Here is a 13980-nt window from a genome sequence, read left to right as displayed (position 1 = left end):
TGTATACCTTCAATACGAACATCTTCTCTTATTTTCACTGCTAGAGGTTCTAGTGCAATAACGAATAGCAGGGAGGAGAGGGGGCAGCCTTGTCTTGTTCCTTTTTTCAACTCAAATTCCTTCGACAAACATCCATTTCTGTTCACACTAGCAGTTGGACAAGAAAATAGGAGTTGAATCCAATCTATCATATTTTTCCCCAAAATCCAAAACCTTCTAGAGCTGCCATGAGGTATACCCAATCAATGCGATCGAATGCCTTCTCTGCACCCAATGATAATACTACCACCTCCTGTGTCAGTTTCTTACTATCGTGTAAAGTTAATGGCCTCCTCATGTTCTCCGAGGCAAGCCTTCCCTTCACAAAGTCAGCTTGACTCGGATCGATAATGCATTTTATTGTCTGTATTTATCAAGTTTATGGGTCAATAGCTGCTTGTATTTATCGAAGATTTCCAGTTTCAGAAAAAGGTAAATATTGGCGTACCTTGTGGTCGAGGGTAGCCAATCCTCATCCAATGATGCACGCAGCATGGCCAGCATTAGATTCAAACCTTCATCTGGAAAAATGTTCTAGAGTTCCGCTGGGAGACCATCTGGCCCTGGGCATTTGCCTGAATTCAAAAAACGTGCTATTCTTTTCAGCTCCTCTACACTCAATTCTTTCTCAGGACTTTCCTTGTCCTCAGTTTTCAGACCTTTCAACTTCAACCCATTTATGAAATGTCCCCATTTCTTCTTGGCTCACATGCACTTCTGAGTTGTATAAGTTGGTATAATATTCCTTGAACATTTCATTAATCTCAGAAGGCTCATCTGTCTAATTAATAATTCGGTTTACAATTGCACTAATTGTTTTTTCACTGTCCATTATTCGTAATAGACGAGCTAATAGCCGGTCACACTTTTCACCTCCTTCATAATACTTGCATCTCGTTTTGAAAAGATGTTTTTCTGCCCTTTCTGTAAGTCGTCCAGGTGTTTCTTTTTCTTTTGAGCACAGTGTATGAGTCTATTGAAAATGTTTGCATATTTTGCCTTTCAAGTCTATCAATCTCCTCCTGTAAGTTCTTAATCTTCTTTTCGCTTTCTTTTTTCTTTTTGCTCGAGAGGCCTATCAGCATTCCCCTAATGTACGATTTAAATGCCTCCCATATAAATTCTACTTTCACATCTCCAGTCCAGTTAAGTACCTAGCCTCTTTTACTATTTTATCCAACATTTCTGTGTCATCAAGAAGTGTTAAATTCATTCTCCATGTGCTTGTTCTGGGCATTGGAAAATCATTCAAGTGAGATTGGTGCATCATCAGAGATCAAGATGCCTTTGATGTCTCCCCCTTTGCAATTCTGTGTGCATAATCCTGCTGTCAAGAGTAAACCAATTTGCGAGTACAGTTTATGACGACCAGAGTAAAAGATGTATTGTCTGAGCAAAGGATTCTGTAAACTCCACAAATCCAGCAAGTTCCATTCCACCAAAAATTCTCTCAATGCCTTCCTTTTTATGCAATTCTCATTATTCAAAGAATCTCCACTCCTATCCAGTTGGTACTAGCGTGACATTAACAGCTCCTCACACTATGAGATTCGTTTGATTAACATTTTGCATAAACTGTGAAAGAGTAACAAAAGAAAACATCCCCACCATTAGGAACATAAATATTACATACACAATAGGTAACATTTTGTATTTTCAGATTTACACAGACAATTCCCCCCTCACTGTCTCTTTTACAACACATTTCTGAAATAGGCAAATTCTTCCCAATCAGAGTACATACTCCTCTAGAGCTTGAAGTGAAAGCAGAACAAAAACATTACTAACCCATTCACATTTCCATTTCTCTGCATCTGCCTCTAGTAAATGCCTTTCCTGAAGTAGAGCCTCATCCACTCCCAACTCATCTGGCCGATTAAGAATTATTTTCCTTTTATTTACACAATTAGCACCATTAACATTCCAGGATATCACTTGCAAACTCCGTTTACATGAATTCGCGGTTTATAGTCATATTACCGAATTACATTGAAAGTCATAATGTCGAAAAAAAAGTTGAATTTTTTATTTTCTAATGTCTATTTTTTTTGTTCGAAATGGGGGGGGGGTTCCTTCAAACCCTCCTTTTTTCTAATTTTTGTTTGTTTTACCCCTTTTTTTTAGTTGCGGAAAACTAATAAACATATAAATAAAACAATCAAAAAAAAGATTAGACTTTTTTTTTTCGACCTTATGACTTTCGACATAATGTTTTCGACTTTTTCACTGCACACCTGAATTCGCCATGTCATAATTGTTAGTGATCAGCCCTGTGAACAAGCCTACAGACGTATAAAAAAACAACACTACAAACATACAAACTTAACACAAAAAAAAAAAAAAACCTGCCTTTGTCTAACCCAAACCACTGGATCCTCTCTTCTGTATTCACGCAGAGAAAACTCTGCTCTGCCCCTTCCCTTAATTCCAAATCAATTATTCAACATCCAGTCATTACATTAACCCATCCAATACCTGCCAAGCCCATTATGAAATCCGTTAAATCATCATACGGACCATTTAAAATACTCCACCTTTCCTCGGGTAGATCCAAGTCCTTCTATTATCTTCTTCCCATCGTGTAATCATTTCTAAAAATTAACATCCCTTTGTTCAGAATCAACTCCATACCTAGCTAATATGTCGGACAACCCTTAGCAGTTTCCTCCTCATAACACTTAACCCATTATCTCTTTAATTAGTTAACATGCATAGTGAACATAAACACTATTCCCCCTTGGTCAATGCCATACAAGGATTGCTCATCATAGCTTGTCCTAACCCATCAACCCCTTTATTCTCCTATCTGAAACATCTCCCAAAACATAAGTAAACTAGCACTTGATTAGGTTGGTAATATCTGTTGCAATATCAGCTCATGTCCATTACTATCAACTTCTTATCTAGATTAACATTAGTCAACCTACAAGCCATACATATTACACACCAAGTACCCAATAGACACCCCCAACCAACCAGTGTACCCTGTATGAACAAGGCCAAAACTGGCGGTAGAATGGAAGATAATATTGGTACTAGATAACCCGGAGTATTTAGCATAAGAAACAGATGTATTGCCAACCTTTATTCCTAAGCTAACACAGAGATTGCTGGCATAATATACTACATATCAATTGCAAATACAGTATTAAATACATACATGACATATTACAGTGTGATGTAAAATGCCTACAGCAATCATGGATGCACTAAACTTCAGCTGATTTAAGCTGTACCCACAATTTAGCCCCGTTAACAGGGCACTTTACATTTATTTATTTTTGCATATTTAAAGCGCTCACACAGCCCGCGGGCATCGAGGCGATGTTACAGGGATTGTTTTTTTTGTTTTTTAGTTGCGCATTTATAACGCGCTTAAATACCCATAGGTTTCTAAGCGCGGACCCGGGGATCGAACCTGTGTTGCTTTGTGTCGTCTTGCTTCCAAGGCAGGCACGTTGCCACCGAGCTATCCTCCTGGGAGCATTTGAACCACTACGTATAGCCAGATGGTGACAATTGATCAGCATATCCATCCCGGTCCTCTCGGTTGCCGGCCACAGGGATCTTCCATCATCACCCCAAAGTGGGCTACTACCCACCCATCCAATTGGCCCTCCAACCGTTAAGTTGAATATAGGAAAGTCCATCATATTCCCCCACTATAAATCAAGTCTTTGTGACTCAGGCTGCAGCACATTCATCCCGCATTGGCATTTATCTTGTTATACGTAATCTAAACAAGATGTATAATGCCTCTATTAGAGCACAAACATTGTATCATATTAACCACACATGGCTCGGACTAGTGTCCCTCGTATTTTGCACTCTTCAAGAAGCTGTAGATGGTATGAAGAAATATCAAACATGTATACACTAACAGAGAACAAAAATAATATTTAGCAGCAGGCAATATCAATTCTATAACAAAATGACATTTTTATTAACTAACACGCACTAAACCATGTATAGAAGTCACTTAAAAGGACACAGTCATGGTTGAAATGTTCGACAATGGTGTGACTTGTTTAGGGATATCAAGAGTTCAGGTGTTCTGGGGCTCGTGGCTCTATCAGAAAATAATTATGAAAGTGGAATAGTGAACTTGCCATGGCTGAGCATTGTCAGCCATAGGATCAGGTAACTTCATTTGTAGCAACTGCAGATAACTAGAGCACAACACACCCAATGAAGCTAGTTTATTTTTAATCTCCGTTGGCAGATCTTGGTCATTTGCTGAATGTTAAATTTAATTTCAAAATGGTGAGCCCCAATAGAGCGGAGCGAATAAGGATTGGCCAGAGGCAGCTTTGTTCCTGCATTTTCCCAGGGAATTATTAGTAGTATTTCTAATGCATTTTAAATAATTGCATACCATAAGACCCGATTTTTATAGCAGTTAATAAAGGGTGCACAGGAAGTGTACTCCCATGCAATGCCATATATATAGCTTTTTCATCTATAAATCATTAATCTATTCTGATGGATAAGCTGCTGCCAGCTTCCAGGATACCCCATTCGAAAAAGAAGCAATCCGCTTAGTAAAATCCAGAACACACATGTAAAAGAATGCAGGCTTGTCCATAATCTTAACAGTTAATCAAAATTCAAGTTTGGAAAACGCAAATATCCTGGGAGATTTCCAGCACTTTCGTGAGAAGAGGCAGACCTTGCGTGCTACCAAAGAGACGTCAAAAATCAGAATCCACCAATACGATCAGCGGCTGGTCTTCTGACCCAGACTGTGGATTTTGGTACCGAGATTCAGAGGATGAAAGCGATTGCCTGGGCAATACAACACAGTGCCAACACTTAGTTATAGTTTGTAACACTCAAGTTAAGGTAGCAATGGAAGAGCATCCAGGCTTATCATAGGAGGGAGAGAGGGTTGTAGGAAGGTAAGAAGAGCGCATAGAATACATTTGTCCCAAAGAAACACTTACACCCTTTGTGCTATGTAAAGACTTATAGAAAGGTAAGTTATAACTTTGTAGTAAACTATGTAACTTGTTCTGTTTTAGGAATATTATAGTTACACTACTAACATTAGCAAGTAAGTACTTGGCAACACATGCATCTTTTTCTATTCAGGAATATTACAGTGACCCTACCAACCATAGCTATTAAGTACTTTGCAGTTAACGTTTAAATTGGGCAACCGTTAAATGGGCTGTACAAATTAATAGTAAAATGTATACCTTACTGTGACAAAGCTCCATGTCTTCTTCCTCGTAATGGTTTGCAGAATCATCCATGGCATCAAGGGCTGACAGTCTGGGTATTTTTATATTTCTCTGCATCACTCTGTTCTCAAGGTCTGCTTTGTCGTCTAAAAAGCATGTTCAAAGGGGTACAAAGTGTTATAACTATCTGTTTTCAACCTTTGCTGAACATATGGATAGGTACAGGCCAACAGTAGCTGGATCACTTAAAAGCAATTCAGTCTTTGACTTGTACAAGTTGACAGTGTCATTCGACCAATGCTACTCTGCATGTGTAACCACGCATCACACACTGCCCTAGACTCTGGGCTATGTACCCACAGCGAGAGACACTTGGCGCAGGGAGACGCAATTGCTGCCATCTTGAACACACAAGCATTCTGATATCACCATAGGAACTCTATTATAGCGTTTTCTACCTGAAGTAGTATGTATGGGTGGAGTGATATTTAAAGGAACAGTACGCCAAAATGTGCACTTGCCACTAGGCACCAGAGAATGATAATTCACTCTTGGCGAGCAAGAAATGGTGTGTTTTATGCATGTGGAGAGGAAGGATTTATCATACCTGGCTAGTTATTCGCAGCATGAAATTCGTACCCCTGCATAAGTGTTGCAGTGTAGAAGTGGACCACAGATCAAGGAAGAGCCCTCAATCGCCAAATGCAACATAAACAATCATTACTAGTTGAACACCAACAACACAGTTGCACTGACACACAGAGGGAACACCTACTTTTATATACAAAAAATATACTAGGTTAAATCCCTCCGTAACGATCAGTCAGATATTGGTTTTGGTTTTTTACTCCTAATAAACATAGATCTTCATCGAGTCACATAGTGATGGACTTGTTTCTTACACCTTCTTTTGGGAAAAGTTCATTCAGAAACAAAGCTAATATTACCATTAAGACAAAGCACACAGCACACGGATTGCTAGATAGGTTCATGCTCTTTCTATCCAATAGAAGTGGATTGTTATACAGCACCTATGCATTTAAATCCCAATAATACTATTGGTTTTATGACAAAGGGTTTGGAAGCTTCTTGACTTCTCTTCAATCGTTTGTTCCACCACTTCCTCTCAAAGATATGGTGGTTTCAAATCGCATTTTACTCTAATGCCAGTGGCACCCAGGAAGTGATGGCCAATCCGCATGAACCATTAAAAAAATTATTTCCTGTTGAATTACAGCAATTATTATTGTCCAAGTGTACAACATCCGGTTGAAATTAAATGGTGGCCACACCAAGTCGTAATAAGCGACCCAAAACCTTAAAAGTGGGGATGATCGAACAGGTGGACAAGATCAACCTCTTTCCCATAAATTTGATTTCACTTTGCCCCCTCAGATCGACTCAATGATCCGCTCCTATTTCCTTTACGTACAGCCCATGTACAATGTGGCCTCATAGTGGCATGTCACTGCTCAAAGGTTACAAAGATTTGAATATGGAAAGAGCATTTACTCCACTCCGCCCCACCCTTTGCCCCCTCCATCCTCAGCCTGTTGCTCTGCTTCAAAAGGAGCTGTAAAATTACCCTGGTGGTTATTCCCTTAATTGCTTACTAATCGCCAGATACAGTATAAATAAGGTTTTAAAAAAATGTAAATCTCTTTGCGTCATACACCGTGCCTTCAAAATCAAAGCTGCCTTGTCTCATCAAATTTGCATCTAAAAGAACCTTAAGCATTCAACCTTTAGAAAATAAAGCAACTTTAACCATGTTGGCCAAGTCTCCCTCTCCGATTTTAGGCTTTCAACCAAGACACAATTAGGGTGCTGAACGTTGTGCTATTTGTACATGTCTATAACAAACATCTGTTAATTTTTCAGATGCCCGGATCTTGTTTACCTTTGCCTCTGTACTTGACAAACCTAATAAACTTGCCTGAACGCTCAAGAAAGCCTATTGGGGGCCTTGTGGTATTTCAACGCTGAACAATAACCTCTGTGTGCATGGAAAAAACAAGTTAATGTGTTTTTGTCTTGCCTAATATCATTTATTTCTTATTAACATTGAATTCATTCTTACTCATCAGTGCTTTAATGTAACAGTGTTTGACATAAATGAAATAATCTTATTAGCTTTTCAAACTGACCTTTTGTTGTTAGACCTGAATACCTGGTGTAAGCGAATTGTGGTTCGTTTGGGAACATCAAGTCTGTGCACAGGTTTGTGAGGCACACCTACATAATTGATGCATTGTCATTCACTTGCTACGAGATCGGTATGAAAGCCAACTACCGGCCCATTACGAACCTCCCCTCCCGTTCATTGGCAAAATCTTGGAAAAGGTAGTTGCTACACAACTACTTGCCAAAATTGAACAGCTCCCCCTCATAAATGACTAATAGTTAGGGGGTTCTGCCCCAAGAGTAGCATCGAGACAGCCACCATCCAGGTGGTGGTTGATGCCTTCTCAATCATAGATAAGAGCGACTCATGCCTCCTCGTCCTCCTTGAACTCTCAGTTGCATTCAACACTTTCTCTCCTTCCTTGCTGACAGGATGGGAGTCTCTGACACTGTCAGAGAGGAAGGAGGTAAACCAATTCAGGACAGACACCAGCCTGTTCAAATAAACTTGTTGCCTCCCGGTCTCCTGCAGAGTCCCCCAGGGCACCTTTATAACCTTTTCCTTTGGGCACTCTCCTCAAAGATCCCAATATTGCCATCCACCAATACGGGGACGATACTCAGTTGCACATGAGAGTAAATAGCACCCAGGACATATTACGTCTCCACGATTACCTACCCATCATCTAGTCCTGGTTGTCGACTGCCTACCTCAAACTAAACCCATCAAAGACTGAATTTGCCTTCATCGGTCCTGCCGCTAAAAAAACTTGTCCATAATGGCTCAGTGACATGCGCCTAAAAGGATTTGATCCACAACTCTCAGACTGAGCAAAATCCTTAGGCTTTACCACTAACAGCAGCCGGTCCCTCCAGAAACACATAGCCAAGAAGGCCCAAGTAGCCTGGCTCAGAATCTCTATCCCTCAAAAAATAAAATCCTTCATCCCGCCACAGGACGCCCGTACTGTAGTGCAGACCCTCGAGGTCTCGCACACTGATGCAGAAAATGCTCTTCTGACAGGGGTCCCAGCTGCTCACTTGGCTCCTCTAAAAGCAGTCCACCACCCTGCAGCATGTCTTATTACAGGAGCATGGAACTGAATTACTGCCATCTTAAGCAAACTACAATGTCTTCCACACTCCAGGATACTGTTCAAGAATGCATGTTTCATTTACAAAGCATTCATGAGTAACACACTGGTGGCTAAGCTCCACATATCTAGTGGCACACGCTCCTTGCACAGCAGATCGACCTACCGGCTTGAACCGCAACTCATCTGCAAGGAGAGGACCGGCAAACAATGCTTCTCTAGTCATGTAACCCCTCCCTGGAACTCAATCCCATTGTCGGCTGGAATGCCCCCACAATTCTCCAATTTGAAAATCTCCCAAAGCATTGCTCTTTCAACAACACCTGACCAAGGACTAATTCCAATGGATGCACATACCGAGCACAGACCTCGCCGTTCTGTGCTACTGTTAAAAGATGGCAGCCCAAACGCTGGCTACCCACACACTTTACAGCGCTCCGCTGCTCTCAGGCTAGGTCCACGCTTTAAACAATATAAATGTAAAAACATTAAAAAGGCAGGCATTAGCAAAGATAACAACTTATTAGTTAAAAACTGAAAATTAACTTCCACATATACTGGTCTTGAAAAGGTAATACATTGAATAGGATTGTCAGATCTCTCTGGTACACTACTTCTGGCTTTTAATTTTATTTAACAAATTAACGGGCTCTGCATGATGCAGCCTTTTTGGTGGCACAAAGCCAAAAGAAATGCCAATGCTGCAGGGAAAGGAGAGAGAAATGGTGCTGGAAATGTTGCATGTCTGGCATGGCAACACTTGCACTATAAATTAACCTGGTCACCGATAGTCATTTCTTCACTCATTCTCCCAGACCACTAATCAGGGCCAGTCGCAATTATTCAGTGACTGTTCCCAAAATGCTAATGGATTGTATGAAAATTCCTAAGAAATAACGTGTGCCATCCGTTACTCTTCCCTTTCAACACAACTCCAACGCAGGAAAACAAGTACAAAATTTGCTTATATATTATAGCCATCACACGAATAGAGATCTTCCCACAGTGTGAGTGTGACAAATCAACTTCATAGGCACCAGTTTTCCAGGGATGAATATTGGTTACTTTCTAAACCATCAATCAGCCCCACACCTCTAGTACACCAGAAGAGATCCAAATAGATTGGAAATGCAAGCTAATTATAAACCTCCTTGTCCAATTTTGGTAACGTGGACAGAACGGCAGGTTTATCTCTGCAAAGTCGTGGATCGTTGGTTAGTTACAAAACAGCGAAAATACAATTACCCAATGATTAAAGGGACAGTCCAGTTAAGGTTGTATTCAAATATCTACTTCATTATTATCTCAACAGACCATTCTAGCACACTACAAAAGACAGCCCACCCTGTAAAGGAATGCAGAGGACAGACAGTTTCAAGAAGGAAAAAGGGATGCACTCAGGATACTGACAGGAGGGTAGTCGGTAAAGTAATTAATTGCTCTCGTTTAAGGGTACTTGGTTTCAGCACAAAGGGAGCAATGGGTCATAAAATATCACTAGGAGCCTTCAGAGAAGGACAGAATCACAATGTACCTTGTGCTTGTAGAGGTTCTTGGTGCTCGAAAGGGTCGTGTCGGTTTCAAGCGGCTTTACATCTTCTGGATCAGAGTTCAAGACGGGAGACAGCTGTGGGTATCAGGCGGCTGGTAGTTCGGCAAGCGAGATTAAACAGACAGCTGCAGGGTCAGGAATTGTTCTCTCAGTGCTAGTCGGAGGTTTTGAAGTACCGGTTGAGTTGAGGCATCTCAGACTGCTTTAGCGACTGCAGTGTGACAACAGTCAGTGGTGCAGTCGGTTGCAGCTTGAAGGGCTCGACTTATCGATGAACTCCTCCTAGCTTCTTCACTAGGCTTTTGTCGTCCATTAAGGCAGACTCTCTGGCACTTCCCACCTTGGAGGCTTGCTTGCAGAGCCTAGCAAGGCACGCTGTGTGCTGGCAGGTAACCGGTTCTGGAGCTGCTGGAGGGTCTCCTGGATTCAGCATCTCCCTCGGCTCCATACGAGATGTTTAGGGGAGGAATTTTGCTTCCCTCTTGGATGTCCTGGCCTTCCTTCACTGGTGGAAGATGTAAGGCAGACTGTACCTTCAGCCAGGGTCCAATGTTGAGTTCTTCTTTGATGTTTCTGGTGAAGCATTCAGATCTCCCCAGTAGAGGGGCTCAACCCTCTTTTAAAGTCTAATTGTTAAACGGGATATCATATCGTGCCTCCTTTACTGTATATATTGGCCTAAGCCCAGTCGCTCTGCAAAGAAAGCCGCGTTGCAAAGTTCTGATTTTAGATCGACTTTGCCGCCATTTTAGGTCTATCCGCCATTTTGATTTCTATTCCAATGTAATTCTGTATTCTAAAATGGTGGACAGTGTTTCCCGGTAGTAACTGAGCCGTCCTGAACCTTGTAGTGAAGTTAATGGCAAATTATGTCTTTGGCAAGCGAAGTCTCCGTCAGAAGTATTACATATGGCTCAGTACTATGAGAATCGTGTCAATAACGAAAAAGAAAGAATTGAAAAGAGAAAGGGAGACCTGAAAACAAAAGTTCTATTATAGCAAATTGTTAGAGGCCCTAGAGGGGGTAATTCGCAAATCTAGGTGTCAGTATGTTCCACAAGGAAATGCGCCTTTGGGTCCTGTAAACATAAACCAGTGTGCTTATTGCAGACAAGAGAGTCATTGGCGTGCACAATGCCCGATCCTCCAGCAGAGGTCGAATGTATTTGGTGCCATGGGTAGACGATCCAGAGGCCGCCCTGGGACAAGAGGTCCTGGTAGAAGTCAGTTTTCACAAAATATGCAACCTTTTTCACAGGATAATCAGGCACCGAGTGTGGATAATAGAAACATTTTTGATCCTCCTTCTGCTGCTTACCTCTCTGAAGAACTTCCTTTTGACGACATTCTGTTTCGTTAGGATTGCCCTGAGCAGGTATTCCTGTTAATCAGAAAGGTCCCTACGTTGAGATGATAGTGGGAAATAGGAAACGTCTATTCTTGAGAGATACGGGGGCACAGAAGTGTTCCATTGACCATTCACGAGTTCCAAACATTCCACTGTCAGGGCAAACCAATGTTTCTGTAGGGTTTTCTGGCACACCAGTAGTCTGTCCGGTTTCTTCGCCGGTACCGATTACTTTGGGTGAATTGCAGAGAGAATTTGTTGGGGTTTAATCTGTTGAAGGAATTAAATGCAGTAATTCTTTGTTCTTCTGATGGAGTGCGTTTGACGATTTCACCACAGCAACTTTCTGTTTCTCAGTTCTTGACCACACCTTTGCCGCCGGAATTTAGTGACGTTCCAGAGTGTTTGTGGGCAATTGATGATAATAATGTCGGTGTTTTACAAATTGAACCTATCAAGATTATTTTGAAACATGGAGTAAAGTTGCCACGTATTCCCCAGTATAAGATCTCGGTGGATGGTGAGCAAGCTTTGAAATGCATAGTCTCCGATTGTGTGCATCGTGGGGTAATTGAGGAAATTGCAGGCAGTTTGTGTAATAGTCCGATTTTGCCATGTACAAAAAAGGTGATCATGCAATTCCTTTTTGTTTCATTATTGATTTGCGTGTCATCAATAAGATTGTTGCTCCACAATTTCCCATTGTGCCTGATGTGACGACCATATTAACTATGATTCCGGCTTCAGCTACTCACTTTAGCGTTGTGGATCTTAAGAACGCTTTCTTTAGTATTCGCATACACAAAGACAGTAGGCATCTGTTCACGTTCACCTTACGGGGACGCTCGTTTACCGTCACCCGTGCGCCGCAGGGTTACACGGAAAGTCCTAGCATCTATAGTAGGGCTTTGAAAGAGCAGCTTGACACACTTGAGTTGCCCACTGCTTGCACATTGCTTCAGTATGTGGACGATCGACTTTTAGCTACTGATTCAGAGAGCGCTTGAAAGGAGGGCACCGTGTTGTTGCTTATCCACCTAGCACGATATGGACACAAAGCTTCACTTAAAAAGTTTCAGTATTGTCGACAGGAGGTTGCCTATTTAGGCTATCTCCTGACAAAGGAGGGAAGAATATTGACGCCTGAGCGAATAAAAATAATTTCTAGCCTGTCTGTCCCAAATACACAGAAGGAAGTCAGAGCCTTGATAGGAATGGCTTCTTACCATAGGCAGTGGATCCCCAATTTTTCATTAACGATTAAACCAATGTTGGCTTTGACAAAGAAGGGCATTTCTTCGCCATTGCCGTGGAACTTGGAACACCAGTCAGCGTTTGCTCTGCTCAAGACTGCACTGTGTTCGGCACCAGTTTTGGGCACACCAATTTATGAAAAGGCCTTTGTGTTGTATGTGCATGAACGTGATGGATGTGCTTTGGCTGTATTAACGCAGGACCATTGAGGGAAGAATAGGCTGCGCGGCTACTTTTCTTCCGCCTTTGATCCTGTTGCATGCGCTTTGCCAAGATGTTTGAGAGCTGTGCTGCTGCTGATGCGTCCGTGAAACAGAGTGAGGGAATGGTCCTAGGCCATGCTTTAACCCTGATGGTACCTCACTCTGTAGATGTTCTATTAAACAGAACACAAACGCAACATCTCACCTCCGCATGATTAACGAGATACAAATTGATCTTGTTTGCACCGCACATCAAAATTCAGAGATGTTGTGTTCTCAATCCGGCTGAACTTTTACCTTTCCTGCAAGGTACTGCTTGCAGTGACGAAGAGTCACATGATTGCCTTTACACCACAGAGCACGAGACGAAAGGCAGAATCGATCTAAAAGATATTCCTTTGAACAATCCGCAAGGGGAGCTGTTTTGTGATGGCTCCTGTTTCAAACTCCCGGATGGTACATCCACGGCTGCTTAGGCAATCACCACATTGAGCACGGTCGTGGAGACCAAAAGAATCACGCTAACTCCGCGCAGGCTGCAGAGTTTATAGAATTGACCCGAGCTTGTGAAATTTCCGAAGGGCTTACAGTAAATATATATAGTGACAGTCAGTATGCTTTTGGGGTGGTTCACAACTTCGGCAAACTTTGGGCAGAACAAGGTTTCTTGACCTCACATGGTAATACAATCCAGTATGGCTCCTTGATAGTACGGTTACTCTCAGTGCTTGCACTCCCGACTCAGTTAGCAATCATGAAATGTGCAGCACATCAGAAGATCATAGATAATGTGGGAAAAGGGAACACTTTCGCTGACCAGATAGCCAGACTGCCATTGATCTTTCTTCAGAAATGTATACTTCAACGGAAACCACACATGTTTGTACTTTGGATGAGGGTATCGAATCTGTGAAAAATATTCAAGCTGATGCCACTTTAGAAGAATCTAAGAAATGGGCTGAGGGTTTGGCACGACTGGATGATGACGGGTGTTGGGTTGACCAAGTAGAAGGGAAATGGTTATTGCCAGATGCATACATTACGATGATGGTCGCTGTGGCTCATGGTCCCACCAATATCTGTGCACATAAAGTTACCAAAATGTTTCAAAATGTTTGGGTGAATGAAAATCTCCAAGGTAGCTGAGCGCTTCGTCCAAAGTTGTATGATCTGTTTACAGCAT

At 41.8% G+C, this 13980-nt stretch overlaps 1 protein-coding gene across 2 annotated transcripts in view; it reads right to left on the bottom strand.

The window, feature by feature from the left end:
- BEND5 (BEN domain containing 5) overlaps window positions 1-13980 on the bottom strand; it is a 137578-nt gene that overhangs the window by 106160 nt on the left and 17438 nt on the right. For both annotated transcript variants that reach the window (XM_069642229.1, XM_069642230.1), the window contains exon 2: window positions 5238-5368. In XM_069642229.1, coding sequence (XP_069498330.1) covers window positions 5238-5368 — 131 coding nt within the window. The remainder of the gene's footprint in view (window positions 1-5237; window positions 5369-13980) is intronic.

The sequence above is a fragment of the Ambystoma mexicanum genome, chromosome 1q (genome assembly GCF_040938575.1).
Source record: "Ambystoma mexicanum isolate Mex_15411 chromosome 1q, UKY_AmexF1_1, whole genome shotgun sequence".
NCBI lineage: Eukaryota > Metazoa > Chordata > Amphibia > Caudata > Ambystomatidae > Ambystoma > Ambystoma mexicanum.
The sequence above is the reverse complement of the archived record's forward strand: the minus strand, read 5'-3'. Positions and strand labels throughout refer to the sequence as shown.